Source organism: Pseudopipra pipra, chromosome 16 (assembly GCF_036250125.1).
Source record: "Pseudopipra pipra isolate bDixPip1 chromosome 16, bDixPip1.hap1, whole genome shotgun sequence".
Taxonomy (NCBI): Eukaryota; Metazoa; Chordata; class Aves; order Passeriformes; family Pipridae; genus Pseudopipra; species Pseudopipra pipra.
Genome location: NC_087564.1, coordinates 12,411,926 through 12,431,274, shown reverse-complemented (window position 1 = coordinate 12,431,274; position 19,349 = coordinate 12,411,926). Strand labels below are relative to the sequence as shown.

General features: G+C 41.0%; 1 protein-coding gene across 1 annotated transcript in view; it reads left to right on the top strand.

Moving 5' to 3' along the window:
- The window catches only part of GNA12 (G protein subunit alpha 12), a 42,109-nt gene that overhangs the window by 2,144 nt on the left and 20,616 nt on the right, over positions 1-19,349 (top strand). Inside the window, exon 2 of the mRNA XM_064673180.1 lies at positions 10,378-10,593. Coding sequence (XP_064529250.1) covers positions 10,378-10,593 — 216 coding nt within the window. The remainder of the gene's footprint in view (positions 1-10,377; positions 10,594-19,349) is intronic.

Below are 19,349 nucleotides of genomic sequence, written 5' to 3'. Positions count from 1 at the left end.
AACACTTGTCTGCTGGATGGCTTTGGGCAGATCTGCAGAATTTCAAGTAGAATCCAGGTCCTCGAGGTAGCAGTCAGGAGTTCTGATAGTTTACAACACTGCTTGGACCGTGTCAGCTGAACATCTGTTTAAGTCTTCTAATTGTCAAAATAAATTTTGGATTATTTTTAAGTGAGTTCAGCAGATCCATCGCCCTTTGGGCCTTGCAGATCATGATTTGAGAGCGTTAAGGTTGGGCTCTCCTTTGGGTACATGTCAGACTCTTCCTTCTCTTACTTCTGTAGGTGACAGAGGTGGCTCTTGCACATAAGAATACAACTGACACTTCCCCCGTAGGCTCAGGAGGGGTTACTATGGAAAGAGTAGGCAGAAGGAGGGAGAGCAAACCAAGGGAACTAAGAGAGTTTTCTAGTAGGAAGGAGGTCTGGGATGAGTGTAGGGACAAGGCAGTAGATGTTATGTTTGTGTTTTGCTCGTGAAAAAGAAATCTGATAACACCTTGATATTCTGCTGTAATCATCAGGAAGAAATCAAATACCGAGAGAGAATTGCAGGACTTTGAAAACAGTGTGGTGTTGTGAATGCTTTATTTTAGGGTAATTGTGGGATACTTTCTTGTATTAAACTTTGTTCATGGATAAACATAGAGTGTGTAAAGTAAACTTACTTTACTTCTTTGACAATGCAGATTGTCAAGTGACCAGATTGCTGCTCTAAAGTGTTTAGACTGCAGGTTCTTTTTGCTTTTTCAGGAAGTTCAGAATGATCACCCATTAAGACTTAACTTACAAGAAAAGATATAAGATGAATTTGTATAGTACTATATGTTGACAATGTGAAGTGAAAACGATCCTATGAAATAGCATAGAAATCTGTGTGACACTGTGAAGTCCAGCTGCAGCAACCTTAGCCCCTTTTTCCACACAGTTCTCAGCATGGTCAAACAATGGTTCTGTTAAGCTTCTGCAGCACTGAGATCTGAGTTATAAATGCAGTGTAAATCTCTGGGATTAAATGGTCAATTTTCATTTTCCAGCCATGACTAAACTGCTCTCTGAAGGAGGAGCATTCCTACTCTCTTAGCAGTGCTGGGTATTTCTAAAATCCTCACTGCAGTGGTGTTTAGGCACTTTGTGCAACTTACTGAAAGTGAGGGAACTGATTCAGGGAACAGAACGTGAAACCTCTTTGAAAATAACAGTGCTAAGTATGAACTGACATTAATGGCAGCCTCCACTTTGAGTTTTCAGCTTCTCACTTCTCTAATATCTTCTTAATGCTGAGTTCTTTGCTTACCCTGTTCTCTCTGCTTCTCATCCCCCATTTTGGGGAAACCCTAGTTAGAAACAAAATGCTGAAACAAAATAAATCTGTGATACAGAATTTACTTTTCCATTTAGTACAGGTGATGGTTCAGGGCCTTGCTGGCTTTTTCTGGCATTTGTGGGGTGGTATTCAAATAGATTAGTTTTGCTTTGGTTTAAGGTAAATAGTCATCGGTTAACTCGGGTTTTGCTTGTTAATCGAGGCTAAGTTTCAAAGTAACTTTTTGGAACTTTTTGATGATTGAAGTGAAAAGCAGCAGTGTTAATGTTCTGGTATGAGTACACAGGCTCCAGGACTTCAGCACACCCACCTGGAAAAGGAAAGTGGATAGGACAGGGCCAGCTGACGCTGGCAGCGTGAATTTTAAGGTGACTCTTGGTTATACAGAGAAACGTGGAAAACTTTAATGTACTTTAAGTTTCAAATCTGAGAAAAGTCTGGTGGTGTTACGTGAGCATTTTGATGCTTTCTGACTGTAGCTGAAGGAATCTTCTGATACCTTTCAAAACAGATGGGTTGGCCTTGCTACTCTACTTGCTTCCTTTGATAACAGTTAAAGAGCTCAGATACACGATGAATCACAGCTCTGATGTTCCTTGTCTAAATGTTTTTTGTTTCAAGTATGAGAATGTCATGCTGCTTGAAAAAACCTGGTTTAGCTGTGTAAGAAAATAATTAAAGCAATCTACAAGCACCAGAGTGGTACTTGCACCAGCTTGTTTGAGAGATTTCAATCTGAAGAGAGAAAATGTTCAGCTTTTAAAAGCCTGAAGTATAATCTGTTGAACTCTTCTGGTAATGTTAGTTTTTGTGTTGAAAATGAGAAGGCCAGCTCAAGGTTTCAATACATCTGTGAGTGTTTTCTTGTTGTCTGTGGCCTGAGTTGTAATGATTGACTAAGGAATTGAAAAACCTGGAGTTGCAGAGGGAAGGACTAGGCAGGAAATGATGTGGAACTTCAGCTGTGGGCTCTGAGCGTGGAAAAACAAGGAAGGATTTTAAATGTGAAAACCGTCTGAGGAACAATCCTTTGAGACTTCTGAGTGCAATACACGTGGGCACACCTGAGAGCATTTCTCCTTGATGGCAGGAATGAGTGGCAGGAAAGCAGGCAAAATAAGTGGTCTGTGCTGAAGGCAGTTTTAAGAAGAACTTTGGACTTCTGTAGCCATTACAAAATGTGGATTGTTGTTGCAGGGACTCTGTGTACCTTCAAGGTACCTATGTTGTGTTTATGGTGACTGCCTGTGATGTGGTTGTACCTCCAGTCATTGGCAAACCAACCAAGAAAACTTGCTTGCAGGTTTAAGTCAGATACAGACACAAATTGTGGGGAGGGCAAAAAGAATATTCCTCAGTTTAGTTGGGAGCTACAGTTTAAGTGACCAAGTTACCTACTCATTCACAATGCAAGCATCTTTTCCAATAACCTACAAAGAAAGGTGGGAATACATCTTTTCATTGTGTGAACTCATTACTCTTTAAATTGACTTGACTCCACACTTCCTTGGGTTTACATGCAAATGAATTCAAAAACCCATTAGGAGGTGATGATGGTGACACTCCATCTGTTACTTCAGAGCTGGGATCCAGCTGTTTGAGTAGTTGGTCTCAGGACAGTGTCAGTCTCCTTTCTGCTGGGACAGCTTCTTTTGAGAGGAGTGACAAGGAGAACATAGGAGCTGTGGTTAATCAGGACCTTTTCCATCACATTTAGTATACAAGTGCTAAAGTTCTGTGCTGGAACCACTTCTTAATTCTGATTGTCTTTGCTCTGAGCTTAATTTAATATGAAAAAATAATATTCACCAAATTATGTAGAAAAGAAAAAAAACCCTGAGTCTCGTTGTTCTTACTGTTCCTGGTTCATTTAAACACTGAAACTCTTGCTGACTTCGAGGTGATGTCTTTTCTGTGTCTTCAATGTGAATTCCATCAACTCTGGTGGTCCCTTTGCATTTGAGGTGTCTCTTGGTTGGTCTAGGAGGCAGCAATCTGTCTTCGTCATGGCAGATAGTGGAAGAGGAGTCCTGGTCAGTTGTAAATGATAAATATTCATAGTTATTCCAAAATGGAGCTCACAGTGCTCTTGTGATGTAGTCATTAGTATTGCAGAACATGACTTAGTCCCTGGAGACTGGAGACACATACTTTGATGTTGTCCAGACATAAGTTTAGTCACTTGAGTGACTAAATTTGGGAGCTTACATTATATTCAGTTGGTTGACTGTACATATATTTTTATAATTAACTTGGAAACAGCATTGGCAAAAAAAAAAGGCAAATTGTGCTACTAACAACGTTTACAGGAAAACTTTGGAGCAAGCCTGTACACATTGTCTGAGAAACAAGAGGAAAAGCTGGAAGGAATCGGAGGCTGCAGAGTTTCCAAATGAGTCCCCTCAACTTGCCTGGGTTTTTTCCCTCTAGTGAGGGTCAGGAACTGGTGTTGAAGGGCCCTCCCTGTGTGTTGAGCACGTGCTGGGTACTGTGTTCCTGAGGGCAGCATGGCAGGGTTTTGCCAAACCTGATGGAGATATTTTTGGAACTGCAGATTCTACTTCTGCTCTATTGAAAGCATGAACTAAGTATGGATGAGATGTTGGCCTGATGGTCTCAGGACAAGGAGAAAGCTGGTAATACAACTCTGAAAGCATTAATTTTGTGTAAGGTCCTGCACCAGTCACCACCTCTGAGGTCATCATCTCTCTACTTTGGGCCCAGTTACAAGTAAAGTTTGCAGCGAGAATATTTTTCTTGTGCTGCATTTGTCGTCATTTTGCTGCATTCAGTCAAAGACAAGGACTCTTTTCAGAGTTTCCAGACAAGCAGACATCACTGCTGCTCCCAATCCAGAGAGTCAGTGGCTAATCCAAATGTTTTTTAATGTTTGTGTTCCTGTGGACTAAGTAAATGACACTTCCCCTTTGTTCCCACTTTTTATTTGTGAGTTTGGCTGGAAGGTAGGTCATCTTTGCTGTTTACCTTGCTCTCACCTGGGTGGTACTGGAATTTGTGAATGGTGAAAATGTGTGCACAACTGGCAAGCCTTTTTGTCTAACTGGGCTAACTGGTGCTGCTCCAACCCCTACCCCTGTGTCTGTCTTGCCTTGCAGCAAACTAATATAGGCAGTGGAAACCACTTTTTGTATAAATGGCCAGGATTTAGGTGATGTTTGCTCACTGGATTGGCTTGTGGGCTCAGACAAATGACAGATATATCAAACAGGAGAGGGTGGAACTTTGCTGCCAGGAAAGATGCCCTTTTTGATGGTACCTGGTCATTAGACTGACTGTTCTGTAATGTGAAACCTTATCCTTAATGACATTGGCTTCTTGGCTACTGCTTGGCTGGAATGGTCCAAGGACACAGATCAAAGAAAAACACTGTTAATGCTTTTATGATAGTGTGGTGTAAAAATCTGATTGTCTTGCTATGACTTTGTTAGCAGTAGGTCACCTTCTCTCCAGTGTTCCAGACAGCAATTTTAATAAAGTGCATGTGATTATATTTGCAAACACTGACAACTTTATTTTTAAAAGTTGTATCGAAAATGGCTTTTTTAAAAGGTTGAGAGATGTCTTCTAAAAATACATGTAGGCTACATTTTATCATCTTTTTAGCTTGCCAGAGAGCTGCTGAGAGGTCCAGCTCCATCCATGGCTGAGGGATTCAGCTCTGTCGTGTATTGGCAGCAGCGAATACGGAGCTGTTGTAGATTTTTGGTGCAGCTGGTCCTGTGTTCCTGTAGCTGCATCACCTTGTACTGTCTCTCTGGCTCGAAGAAATATCTTGTCAGGGTGGGAACCCTCCTTTTGACATTAGTTCAGATTTGTATTGGTTCTGTGAGATGTGATTCCCCAGACCTTGTCGGTCTCTTGTCAACAACAGTGAGGAAAAACACACAGTAGGAAACCCATTGGAATCTCCCTGTGCCTGCCATGGTCCTGTTGGATTACAGCCACAGGAGAACAGTATTGCCTGGTAGCTGTGCCTTGGAGTCCCCCAGTGAGTATTCAGCAGTGATCAGCACTTCTCTCAGGACGATATTTCCATATGTGATATGTAGATACTGCACATCCAGAGCTTTGCTAGGAGGTTGAACAGTGAATTAATGGTAAAAACTTCAAAAGTAGCTGCTGTAGTATTTCATGTGTAAGTTACTCTGTTGTCTGTGATCTCATGCCCCGTAGTAGTTCCTTAAAATTATTTTGAGAAAATGCACTGTAGGAGACTCTTGTATTTGTATACAAATTCTAAGGAGGTTTGCAAGTTCTTTCTGGACACTTGACTTGAATAATCAGATTTTTTGATCCCTTAGCTGCTGGTGTGTGCATGGAAGAACCTGCCCTTGCCTGTGAGTGAGTGTCCTCCAAACCTGTTGTTACCATTGTGTGGTTGGTGCTTAACTGAGATGTGTTCACTCAGCCTCTGAGTTGGTCCATCTGGTGAAAGGTGTGAGGTTTTAAGGATAATGAATCCTTCAAGTACTGAAGTATGTGAATAATTTAAAACGTGAATGTTGTGTTTTATGTAGCAGTGTAACTACTAATGTAAGGTAACTTTAAATCATGCTGCTCTTTAAATACTGCAACACTTCGTGTATTGGCAAACATCACTGGCTTCAAGTGACATTAGCTGGTGATAAGCTTTCTAATAATTCCCACAAAATCATTTATGTATTATTTAAAAGTACAAGGCAACCTGGATTTTTTTCAAAGCTAGGCTGCTTTCAAAAGTAAAAAAAGAACAAAATACATTTGAGCCCGTCCTAGTAACGAGCATTTGTGGAAATGCTCATAAAACCTTCATACTGCTGGTGAGCAGCAAACACACTGAGGGCCAACAGCTGTGCTGTGTCAGGGAGAGCAGCTCCAGCTTTGTCTGTGACATGAAAAAACAACCCACAACCAAAAAGGGGTACGAGCACAAGGCAGTGTGATCCCTTGGTGTGCTCTTCCACTTACTGGCAGCCTTTGGCTTCGGAAACTTCTCGCGCCAGGATTTGCAGCTGGAATGTAATCGAATAGTCCTCTTTGGACTTTCCTTCCATCTATTTGTCTTCATTGCTTTTTAAGTCCATTTATACTTTTGGCCAACATCCTGTGTGAATGAGTTTGTCTCGCTGGGGGTGTACAGGAAAACTCCTTCTTTTAGTTTAACCTGCTGTTTGATAACTTGTGCTTGTGTAGCAAGGGGAGGGAGAAGAACAGTCTTTGTCTACTCCCTTTCTGCAGGTGGTTTGTAATTTCTGTAGATTTCTTGTATATCATGCCTTAGTTATCTTTTTTTAGAATCTGTGGATTTCTAGATTTATTTAGTGTTTTCTTCTGTGTAAGATATGGTGTTTCATGAGTTAGATCACATCACATTCTTGTTACACATTTTCTACCCTGTCTCCATTCAGGTTTTGTGCATGCCAGGGATTTATACAGCTACTTGAATATATTAGAAATTATTAGGAAAGGAATGAAATGGAGAATTTTCTATTTTTTCCTCTCTAGCTGGTTCTTCCATTATGCTGCTGGTTTGCCATTTCTAATTCTTTCCATCTGAGCTTTTCCTGGGTCCTGCTTTGATTGCAGCACAAAAGCTTTAGATCAGTTGAACTGTTCAGTAATTTATTTCACATCAAAAGTTGTCCCTACTTTTTTTTCTATATTCCAAATTTGAAAAGAGAATGGTAATTGATTGTGTTCAGCCTTCTACATGAAAGAGTGAATTGATGTTTTCTGTAGTAGTAGAAGATCAGAAAAACTGTTACAGCCACGTTGGGAAGATTTATTGTGAACTGAGTGCTGCAATGAACTAAGTCTGGTGTTACCTTCATTGTCAGAGCTTGAGAGGGAGGGTTGTCCATGTAACAAGACTTGTTTGGTGTTTTTTTTCCTTATTTGTACCAAGAGTGTTTGAGTCTAAGTTCAGTTGTGATAAAATTACTTTACAAATATATGTAACTTTTCTGTTCATCCTGTAATAAATGGAAATCCCAGAAATTTTAATTACATCTAATCTTCTAAATGAAATCTTCACTTCTGGGCATCAACAGTACATACAAATCTTTAAGCAGTTTTAACTACAGATGAAAGTGGCTCTCTGGCTGCGTCCCACGATGGTCTTTTTGGAGCAAAGAGGCAGGGAAAGTGTTTTGCATGGGCTTTCAGTAAGAGGAAACCTTTCCTCTCATAACTTGTTCTGCAGATTAATGAGACAAGGATTATCAAATGCTCAGTGAGGCTGCAAAATATAGTGTTACCAGTAACTCAGAGATGCGAGAATAGCAGTACAGGGGATCTAAATTTAGCAATTTCTCTGTTTCTCCTCATCTTTCTGACATCTGTTTGTAGCATTTATGGAGCTGTTTTGTGGAGATGGAGAAATGTTTGGATTCACTTTACTGGAGATTTTGCTGAGTCACTAACACTTTTAACCACTCAGAGTTGGGAGGGTGAAACACTGGTTGGTTGGTTGTTATGTAAAGCTTTGACTCCTGGTGCATTGGAGATACACATCTTGAAGCAGCTGTGTTCTAAAAATTCAGATTTTGAGAGGTGCTGTTCCTATGGGTGTGCATAGGACAGCATTCCTGCTAACCCCTATCCTATTTATATTTTTTCCTTCATTCAGTGTGTGTCTGTATGTCTGGTTGTCAGTGCTGATGTCCCTGCCTCTGGAGCTGCCTCTTTGTCCCGGAGTGGGCTCTGCATGGGTTTTGGTGGCAGCCACCTCTGTCTCTAGAACAGTCAGAGGAAGGTGCTGATGCCACACGCTCCCCATGGGTGACCCTGCAGTAGTTAGTGCACTCACATAGGGTTGGTGAGGTCTAAGTTTAGTTCCCTCTCTTGCCTCAGAGAGGTTCAAACCTGCCTTTCCAAGGAGCAGCAGCCAGCAGATAAGTGACTATTCTGGGACTGGAGCAGTCTCTACGTCCTTGATTGAAACTGTTCTGTGGTTTTCTCCGAACAAATAATGAAACTTTCCTTAACAACAGTCTCTCAAGAACCTCTGTGTCTCCAGTGGGAGCAGGGAAAGTCAGAGTGAGATGTGGGGAAATCAGAACAGGAATCGGGCGGTTTTGCCGTCACTCCATTGGGACGCTCTGAAGGCTCTGTGAGAGGGATAAGGGTTAAATCAGCCCCAAAGCTGTGAGATGGAAAAGCTGGAGCTGAGCTGCAGAGCTGGGGCCCAGGCAGGCAAAAGGTCAGGGCTGGCCTGCGTGGGCTGGGAGCTCCACACAGGGCCCGGGCAGCGTGGGGAGAGGTGGCAGTCTGTGGGGAGAGAAGGTGATCTGTTCACTTCTCACTGAGCAGAGACAAACCTGGCATTAAATACCTCGAAATAGCTGTGTCATATTGGTCTCAGTTGCCGCAACACTTTGGAAAATCTCCAAGTTCTGGGCATAGTGGGGAGCTGCCCCTGGCTTTCAGTTGCAGCCAGGATGGTGTTCTGTGAGGAGGGGATGGTTTGCAGAAGTGTCTAAAGCTGTGAGATACCATGGGGGCATCTGCAGTTCAGAGAGACAGAGCCTTATAAGTGGGGGTTTCATGCTGATGTTTGTTAGTGCCGTTCAAATAATGATCCAAAGACTTGTGTTACTAAAGGGATAAACTCTGTAACTAGGAATGAGAGTTGGCTTTTGGTCGGTATGACAGAGTTACTAAATAGTTATGTCTGGAATTTAAAGCAGCAGTTTGTAAATACATTCAGTTTTAGTCTTTTCCTGGTATTGTGGAGATATATTCTCTACTTTATAAAAGAAAATAACAATCACTAGAGAAGCATAAATATTTACATTTTTGGGAAGCTGCACTTCAGGAACACTGTTGCATAGTGACAACTGTGACACTTTGCTTTGAGTTCCTATTCTGTGTCACCCCACTAAGTTGCTTCTCACTTCCCTCTCCAATCTTAGTTTCTATTGGAAAAGTTGTTTTTGTTGTTGTGGTGTGGTGCTGTTAAAGGACTGGAGAGCAGAATGGTATGAGTGTTAAGAAAACATAGGTGCAGTCTTGATAGCTTAAAGTATGCAAAAAAAAATATCAGTGCAGTAATGTGGAGGTTCATGTGAATAGCTGTGGAAACAGAGCTTCAGTTTTGGAGGTTTTTTATTTTATTTATTTTCCTATCTATAAAACCAAAAGATCAACACAATAAGAAAAGTAGCTCACTATAACTCACAGATTTTACCTGTGAGTTTGATGGCAGTTGAGATGCTAAGCCACCATTTACAGATCTGTCCATTATTAAAATGGTGCTCACTATTGAGAAATCTGAAGCTTTTTAGTACAGGTGAAATCAGAGTCAAGACTGAAGTTTCAGATTTACTTAACCTTGTGTGTTTGACTTGCTGCCATGAATATGAAATTAAGTTTCCATAAAAACTGCAAAAAGTTAAAATGAGCAGCTCAGTAATCCTGAGTTAAGTATGAGAACAAGATCACTTTGCTTCCAGATTTCTTTTCCAGAATTAGAGTACCAGAGCCTACCTGTCACACATTGCTTAGCAGATGTATGGCTGGTTCAAAAAGAAAGCTGATTCTGAGGAAAAACTGCACCTGCTTTTCTGAGCATAGGAGCTTGAAATCTATGCAGCGTCTTGAGTCCTCTAGTGCTCTTCTGATCTCCTGCTGTTTGAGAATGTCAGGATGTTCCTTTTGGTATCTAAAACCCAAATGCAAAGAAAAAAATAAAAGGTGGAAGAATATGGTTTCAGGCATGATGTTACTTTAAAACTACACATCAGTTCCCAGACACTTCTCTTGCTCATTTGATGTTTACTTTCATTATCTGTTGGCAGCATTGCTTGTTGCCAGTAGCTGTTGCTGCTAATACTTCTTCCACCTGGAGAAATATTTTGTGGCTAAGCTGCTTACAGAAGCAAGCTCTATCTTATTTCTGTTGGAGATGTTGCAATAAACAACATGATTCTCTGCTGAGTTCAGTCTCACCAGAACAGTGTCAAAAAAATAATCTTCCAGTACCTTCAAGTCCTTGTTCTTTTGCACTTTAATCTTTTTATCACTGACTTCCTTATCTGAATCATCCTTTAGGGCTGCAGGGTTCTGGTGGACGCACGGGACAAGCTGGGGATCCCTTGGCAGTACACGGAGAACGAGAAGCACGGAATGTTTTTGATGGCCTTTGAAAACAAAGCTGGAATGCCCATCGAGCCTGCCACCTTCCAGCTCTATGTACCTGCCCTGGGCGCGCTCTGGAGGGATTCGGGAATCAAGGAAGCCTTCAGCCGTCGGAGCGAGTACCAGCTGGTGAGTACACCCACCTTCCTGGGGCAGGAAGAGTTCCCTGCTGGACAAATCTCAGCTGGCAGAGTGCTCACTACGTGCACCATTCAGCCACCCCCTGAGCTGTTTGCAGTAGTGCTGTAAATCTGAGCACTCCAGCAGCAGAAACAAGTGGTAATTGGAGCCAAACTCGAAAAACTGCATGGCAGTAAGAGGGAGTGGAAAAGTGCACACGACTGGATAAACTGGAAGAGCAGGAGGAACCAAAAAAGGCAGGAATTGGTCGAACTAAAAATATTTTAGCAGCTCAGTAGGTCTGTGCATAGTAGGTCACTGATGAAGGCACACTTAATTTGTAACTTCTCAGCCCTGCCAGCCTGCAGTGTATTGATACTGGCAAACTCCTCCTGCATGCAGCTCTTTTGAAGTGAATGCAACACCCATCCCACTGCTGCTCTTTGACTGTTTCTTTTCATCCTGACGTCTGCAAGGGAAACTTGGATAAGCAGCTGAAAGATGACAGTGAGTGTAAAAATGTGCTGTCTTCCCTGCTTTCTTGTGAGGTTTTCATGCCCCTGTGCCAAAATAGCTGCACTTCTGGTATGGAATATGTTTCTGACAGCTGTTCATAATCCTCTCCTTTTTCTTCCCGTGTACAAGATGGAGATGATTTTTTTTCTCTCTCTTTTTTTTTCCTTGTTCAGTGAAACAAGCTACTAGTTACTGGTTACTAGTCCTTGGAAAATTATATAGGATTTTTTCCTAATTCTTCTAATAAATCTATTTTATTATTTTAGCATATTATTTAAGCTTCAGTCTGCACGTAGAATTCATTTTTTGGGGTGTTCTATCCCCAAATTATATTCAGGTTTTCTTGGGAAAAAAAAACCAAAAAAAACAAACAGTGCAAGGTGAAACTCTTCATGCCTGGATGTGTTATTAATGTTTCATTAGAGGAATTAAAGGATAGAAACATGGCTTTGCACAGTCTCCCTTAGATTCTTTTACAAATCTAGGTAAAGGAGAAGTAGAGAAACTCACTAGTGAAATTCTGATTGTCTCCTCGTGCTGCTTCTCTCTGTGGGTTCTCTGGTGTCTAACAGTGTAGTTAAACTCGTGCTGCAGCCCTGAGGTGCTCATCTGTCTCCACTAATAAGGTGCCTGTTTGAGTCTTGTTGCACGTCTTTGAAATCTGTCTCTGAAGCATCGTGCGACTGCCAAATGGCTCAGGAATAAATGAAATGCTGAGGTAAAGCTGTCACAGGATGATTGTATAAACCTCACTTCCTTAGGCTAAAAATGAAACAATTTCCATGTTACAGCACGGGGGGCGGGGGGAAGGATGTGCAGAGGGGGAGAGAGGATGGATTAATTGTTCCATTATTCCTTGCATCTGCAGACACAGACTTTGCTGTTCTAAGCACTGTTCAAATGTGGAATAAAAAGATGGTTCGTGCCACAGGGAACTTGAAATTATCATGATACAACTGCCAAGGCAATCCAGTATAGTAAGCAATAGTTGCATCAGCAGCCTGTTAAGATTGTTGGTTTTTTTTTTTCCCTTTTCCTGGGAAATGCTATGATCAAGCATGGATTTTGTTTGTAGAGGGAGATTCAGATTGGGATCATGTGGGAGATTCATTCCCACAATAAAATGGCATCAAACTGGAAAAAAGAGCCCAGTTGGTGGATAAAGAGTGTTCCAAGAGTGGTAGGCCTCTACCTCTGCATTCTTTGGCTTTGGGGGTTAAACAGGAAATGCCAAAAAATAAAAAAAGCCCCCCAAAAATAAAGCAGACATGGAAGTGATCATTTAATGTTCTGTCGTCTTCAACATCGTGGTTTAGTTCTACGGTGCATCTTTTTGGGTGGCATTCACATAACCTGTGTGATGTTACTGGGGCAGCTGGAACTGCTGCAGGCACCAGCCCTGTTCCCTTGTGGGTAGTACAGAAACAGTGTGTAACTCAGTCCCAGTGTCAGCATCTGTGGCACTGACAACTTGAAAATCCCGGGTGCTGTTATTTTATTGTGCAGGCTGCAACACCAGGGGATTAGAAAGTAACTCAGCTGTAACTAAAAAAAAGCACTTGCCGCATAAAAGTTTTTTAAATGGAGTAGATTGGTCTCAAGGATACAAATGCTGCTTCTGGATTGATCACTAAACAAATTAATCACTTGAACAAGTTTCCATGCCCTGCTACTGGCTTCAGCAGGAGTCTGATTCCCTGAATACATGGGAATCAGCAACAGTCCAATTCCTTTAAAAAGAAAAAAAGTTTAAAGCTGCATAACTTTTTAAAGAAAGAGGTGGTTTAAGGAGATTCCTAATTTGTAATTGCATATGATATGTATAAACCCATACCTTCATTTAGTTTAAACCCTTGCTGGATATAGACTCGTGTAAATAAACAGAAGCCAGATATAGTGGACTCTGAAAAAATAAATCTTTTCTGAACCGATTTTAACCAAGGCTGAAGAAAACCTCTGCATCAGCACTCTCTTTCTTCTGTAGTATAAGTGAGGTATTAAATGGAATATGCTTGGTTTAAACTGAATTTATTATCTTTAAAATAGTTTTTAAATCATCACCAAAATTTTTAAGCTTTACATTACTGTGATCTTTCTGAATGTGTCTCGACACTGTTTGAAAAAACAACCTCACTCAGCACTTGCATTTCCTTCACCCTGGTCTTGCAGTCAACTGAACACCAGCTATTTTTTATTATTATTATTGTTATTTTTTTGGCTTCTAGGCTGTAAGGTTATTGGTCTGTTTTTGAATGCTCTTATTTCTCCAGGAAGTTGTGTGACTGTTAAAAATGAAAAGTAAAACATGTTGGTTGATTCACTAGAGCTGAAAATCCCAGTGTGCAGGTGCCTTCCTATGGTCTGTAATGCCAAGCTCAGTGACTGACTCAGCAGTAACAAACTTGTTGAAAGAAAATGGCTCTGACCATAACCCTGTGCAATCTAAAGGCTGCTTCTCTGGCACCACACAAACTGCCTCTGGGCATTTGAGTGTTTTCTGCTTCACACTCAGTGCCTAGAAGTGCTGGTTGTAAATCCCTGTCTGGGTCTTTGAGCATTTCAGAAGCGAGTGGGTGGATTCTACAATAGCAGGCTGCTTTTTTCTTTTTTTTTTTTTTTCTTTACAGCCTTTCTTAAAGCAGACTAACCAATTTCTCTTTCTTTTCACAAACATCTCCCTCTTCCCCTGCCCCAGCCAGTCCCCACCGACCCAAGTTCCTCTGTTCCTTGTACACAAGCCAAGTAGTTTGGGGACAAAAGCCTCATTGTATGTTTGGTTACATTGTCACGTCTCTGTCCTCATTTTTAACCACTAGAATAGGAATTCCTTTGTAATCAGGATGTGATTCTTCCCCCTTCTCCTTTCCCCTCATTATCCCACCCCATTTTCTGTCTGTATGGTGGAAAGGAATACACTGATCACGTGTCTCCAAACGTCCTGTAACGTTTGTTCTTTGCCTGTGGTACTTTGGGCAACTGGCTGTAAATCCTCCATTGCCACCAGGGGGAGACAAATCCCACTTGGAATGGTTTCTGGAGAAAGGGCCTTGGGATTTCCAGTAGGATTTAGCTGGAAGGTGGAAGTATCTTCAGTTTGAGCCCAGTAACTCATAAATGACGTTTCCGTTTAAGTCACAAACCGTGGACACTGAGGCCAAGGTAGGAATTGCTTTGGTCAGGTGGTTTCTCTTTTGTTGGGTGTTTTGGTTTTTTTGGGTCTTTTTCATCCTCCCAGGTCTTTAGTGGGAGAATGTGAGATTCATTCACTTCAGCTTTAATGTGTTCAGAACAAAAAATCTGAAGCAAGGTTAGATACTTTTTTGACTTCTTGCAGCTTGGCATGCTTGATGTCATTGTGGGTAAAGATGGGACAAACAGGGCTTGGCATGCAAAAAAAAGGGTATTTTTGTCACAGTAAGAACAGATGTATTTTGTGTGCTGGCTCTGCTGGAGAGCTTAAGCTGATGATGAGCAGATCTGCAAAGGCCATCAACTGGCTTCAGCAATTCTTAAAGAAAAATTGACATTCTTAGTATTCAGAATATGTTTGTGATCCATCACCAGAATATCGATTGATATTTAATGGTTGCTATTGATGTATTATTATTACTGATGTTCACTGAATTGTTGAAAGAATTTCTGGTGTTTTAATAGCTCCTTTTTTTTAAATAATAAATGTCAGCATTAATGGGTAGTCATGGTTCCTGAGAGGGAAGAGTCTTGCAAATATAGACAAAAACTTACTACTGTGTCCATACCTATTTTTAGATCTGTGCACAGGGAATTGTATGGAACATTTCCATTAATACTTCAAATACTAAGAGCCTCTGAAGCTGTGGATGTGGGAAGACTGGAAAATGTTTTAAAGACCCTTTTTTTTCCTATCGATTCACCATTCTCTGGGTGTTTTGAGCTGGGGGGAAGTTGGAGGGTGTTTGTAATAGGACATGGGTCACTCCCCTATAAATTACCATGGGATTTATTTTTTTTGTTTAAGCAGACACTTGAACTAAATGGAAGTGGTTAAATTGTGCCTGCCAGAACAGACAGTGTGCTGGAAATGCTGCACAGGGAACAACCTGGGGTTAGTAGAGCTTTTTGCTGCCTTCTCCCTATACAAGGAGCTGATGGCTTCAAAACCTCACAGGCAGCCAGCTGTGTGTTTTGGGCAGCGTGGAGGTGAGGCACTAGTCTTTTGCACTAATTCTTGATTCAGAGTGGACAAACTGTGGCTGAAATATCGTTGTTTTGGTGTGGAAGTGCTGGGTACAGCAGTGATGTGATCAGGAGCTGGGCTGTACAGCAGTGATGTGATCAGGAGCTGGGCTGTACAGCAGCTGCTGAGGCTCGAGGAGGTTTTGTGGCAGCATTAGACTGCCTCTGAAGCCAAGTGAATTGAGAGGTGGGGCAGCAGAAGTAGGTGACTTTTGAAGTGGCATGTTCAAAGAAATCTCCAGGATTGGGCTGCGTTTTGTCAGAATTACTCAGTGCACTTAAACAGATTTCTTGAATCCTGAAGTGTAAAGTTTCCAACTGATGATTTGTCTTTAAGGTGCAATGGCAGAGTAGAGGTGGCCTTAAAAGCATGTTTCCAAGCAATTTACTCTTTGAGCACATATGGCACAGCCCTGAAATGCAGGAGTGCTTGTGCCTGGCATCAATGTAACACACTGCTAATGCACTTTCTCCTGAGGAAATACCGAGTGTCAAATCAAGCCCAGCTTATCCCATTGGCTGTAACACAAACATGAGCTCTTCTTTTTGCAAACTACTGTTTGAACATGAGCTTACACAAGAGACTGTGAATGTTGCTTATTCTGCAAGGATGATTTTTTTTTTTTTCCAGAGCCATGAAACTCTCATATTTCATCAGTGAAATCCAGTGGGGCTTGACCAATGCTGGGGAATTGTACAAAGGGAATAACCACGCTGTTCAAAGCACCAGCCTGGGAAATCTTGTTACCATTTAATGCATGTAATTGGGAGTAGGCAGCAACTGTTTGCCAAATTGCTTTTGAGCTTTGCACGGGCATTCCTAGTGTGCAGAACTCCTGTGAAACTAAATTATTGCTGGGGAAGTTATGTGGGTTTTTTAATTTTCTAGACCTGGATGGGCCATACCACTCCAACCCACAAAATTCTTTAAAAACCAAGGGATTGACAGTAGTGCTACAAAGCAGAAACTCACATTTGCTGTTGCCTTGATGCTTTATAATTACATTGCACCATTAGTGCTGAAAGTCAAGTATAAGTCTGTATCTAAGAATGTTAAAAGGTTTAGGTTTTTTTAAAGCTAATTGTGAACAAGTGGGTGGGAAATAGGCTTGTCTGAATTATAGCTATGACATGTAAGGAATGATAATGCTGTATTATATGTATATATATAACCTAAGCCTTCCCTTAAATTTGCCACTTGCTTGTTGTTATAAAAATAATAGTAACAGTCCTATATAATCTGATTTTCTTATGTTAAAATTTTGAAACAGTGGCTTAATCTGACATAGAATGTAAGATTAATTTAAAAGGTCACTATATTGCAGATTTTATCAATGCAGCATGAAAAATACCCTGCTCTGGACTCATACAACAGGGAGAGTTATGGATATGTTTCTCCTTAGTTAAATATTTAAGTAGAGTTTTAGGCGAGTATTGTGGCAATTAAGTGCCAGAGATCCAGATTTAAATTCTTAGTTCTAGTTCTGTTCTCTGATCCCAAGACCTCATAAGTTTATGGTCAAGTTATGGAGTCTGACTCATCTTCCTACAGCAGCAGAAGTTAATTGCTTGTTTAAGTATAACACGGCAAAGCATCGTGGCAGGTCTGCAGCAGGAAGGATTAGCAGCTGGAGTCCCTGGCTTCTAATCCTGTCTCTATGACCAAATAGGAAAATTTTTTCAGATCAGGGTCTTAAGTAAGAACTCTCTAACAAAAGTGGCATTTTGTTAAAGGAGGCGAGAGTCAGTGAGTTATAGTTTGGGTTTTATTAAAAACCTTTACACACAATTCTGTGGGTGTTGGCTAACGCTCTAGAGTCTGTCAGTTTGCATCCACAGGAGTTATATCCTCAATCTCCTTATATATTTGCAGTATTCTAAAAATAAATGCTTAAATGAGATATGTTAATGGGCCTGCTGCCACCAGAGAACTCCTGGAGCAGCGTCTGTGTGGGGTTTGGCTGTGCCAGCCTGTCTTGACAGTCAGAGATTCCAACTGAGGACTGGGCTGAGAGCAGGAGGCAGAGCTGGAGATGTCACCTTGTCTGTCACCCCTAGGAAGGAATTCTGCACTTGGGAGTCTCAGTTCAGCTTAAAGTGGCACTGAGCAAGAGGTGAGAAGAACTACATTTAAAGTCGACTGGATTCAAAACCATTCAGAGAATCAAAGGCTGTAGATTGTTTTACACTGCAAATCATTTTGAATTCCAGCAAAATCCACTCGTGCAGTATCTTTTCTCAGGGACAGGAGCTGTTCTCTCAAGCAGAAAGCTGTGATGGGTAAAACAGTTATTAGCCATTCTTAAATACTTTCTGCTATTGGAGAGAAATAATAAGAACCAGAAAGGTCATGAGTTATGACTTTTTTTAAAATGGTGCAAATGGAAAAGTGTTAGAGAACAGCAGTCTGTTACGGTACCTACCTGAATTCTTAACCAAGCATTAAAATCCTCTGTGTTAAATTCTCTGTGGAAAAAAAAAAAAAAAAGGATTCCTGTCATGAATTTCTCCTGGCCTTAGATTATGACAAAGTGCAACAGCTGGATGAAATGTAGCCTGCATGGAATTGGGAGGATAAGTTGGAAAGTAATGAGCAGATCATACATAATAAATAAGTGGATAACAAGAAATTGATATGCCTACCATATGGGAACTGGGATGGATGCTGAATAAAAAGAGCTGTGCTACTGGCTGTCCTAGTAGTCTGTATAGTGAATTCTCAGCACTTTCCATTTTTTTTAATTTTTATTTTACTTAAAGAGCAAAACTTTGTGTAAAATCACTGCTGGAGTCTGTAAGATGTACAGTTAATGCACTTCATTAATGCCCTGCTGTCTGTGGGTACCAAAAGGCTGAAATTCAGACTTTGTGTGGCCCTACCTTTTAACTTCCTTAGTCTTGGAGGTAGATTAAAAAGCCTGGTATTTTTATAGTACTGGGTAAGGCTTCCTGTAGGAGTTTTTTGCTTTTGGCCCTTGGATGCCAATACATCTTGACTGTATTTTTGGTGTGGTTAAGCTGAATGAGAGAAACAACTTCATGTTTACAGCTCCCATGTTGAAAATTCATTAGAAGAGTTTGCATCTTGCCTAATGATTGCCATTTTTCTGGTTTAAAGATTTACTGCTGTGTATTTTGCCAAGTACAAAATTTTTTTTGTCTTTGCCTCTTGATAATTGAGCTCATTAGAGAACTGTCTGTGTGTCCCAAAAGATTTTGTGCTCATCCTTATCTTTCTGTATGTGTGTGGAAGCAGTTATAGTTTGATGTCTTAACCTTCAGCAATAGCACTGAAACACTAAATCTAATGTTCTTAGACTGGAAAAGTTCTTTTGGCTCCCAGCTCTTGAGAATAAATGCCACCCTACTTCTGGAAAGGAGCTTTAATTTTATTATGCTTAAAATAATTAGAAAAAATACTCGGTGTGTCTGTCTTTGCAGAATTGTTGTTCTAAGCCCTAATTAGTGCTACTCTAAATCTTGCAGGACTGTATTGAATATGAGGATTTGTTCAGAGCAAGTACAGCTGTAATTAATCTTTGCATTCCCATCAAGAAATGCTGGCACATGCTGTGAGAAACAAGGAAGGAAACTTTCAGTTCAGGCTGTCTGAGCCAGTACCCAACTGCAGCTACAAACCACTGGAGTAATCTCTTTATCCCTTTCTAGTGTGCAGGAAAGGTCTGGGCAGAGGCAAATCCAGCCCAGTGAGCAGCCTGTAGCTTTTGATTATGCTATTTAATTTCATATTCAGAAAGTCCCTAATGGATCTCAGTAATTCAGGAGACCTTAAAGTTGGCAACTGGTATCTCCCTAGAGATTCCCAGTATTGAAAATATATTCCAGAAGCCTGAAAAGTTAGGCTCATTTAAAGGTGCACCCTTTGTGTGACTTGGGAAGTCTAATGAAGAGTTCCTACTGAAATTTGGTGGAAGCAGGAGAGAGCTCATATATTAGGTAATGAGCATATGTGTACATTAAAGCCGTGGTAGCACAAGGACAACTTTTTAGTTGGAATAAAAATACCTGCATTA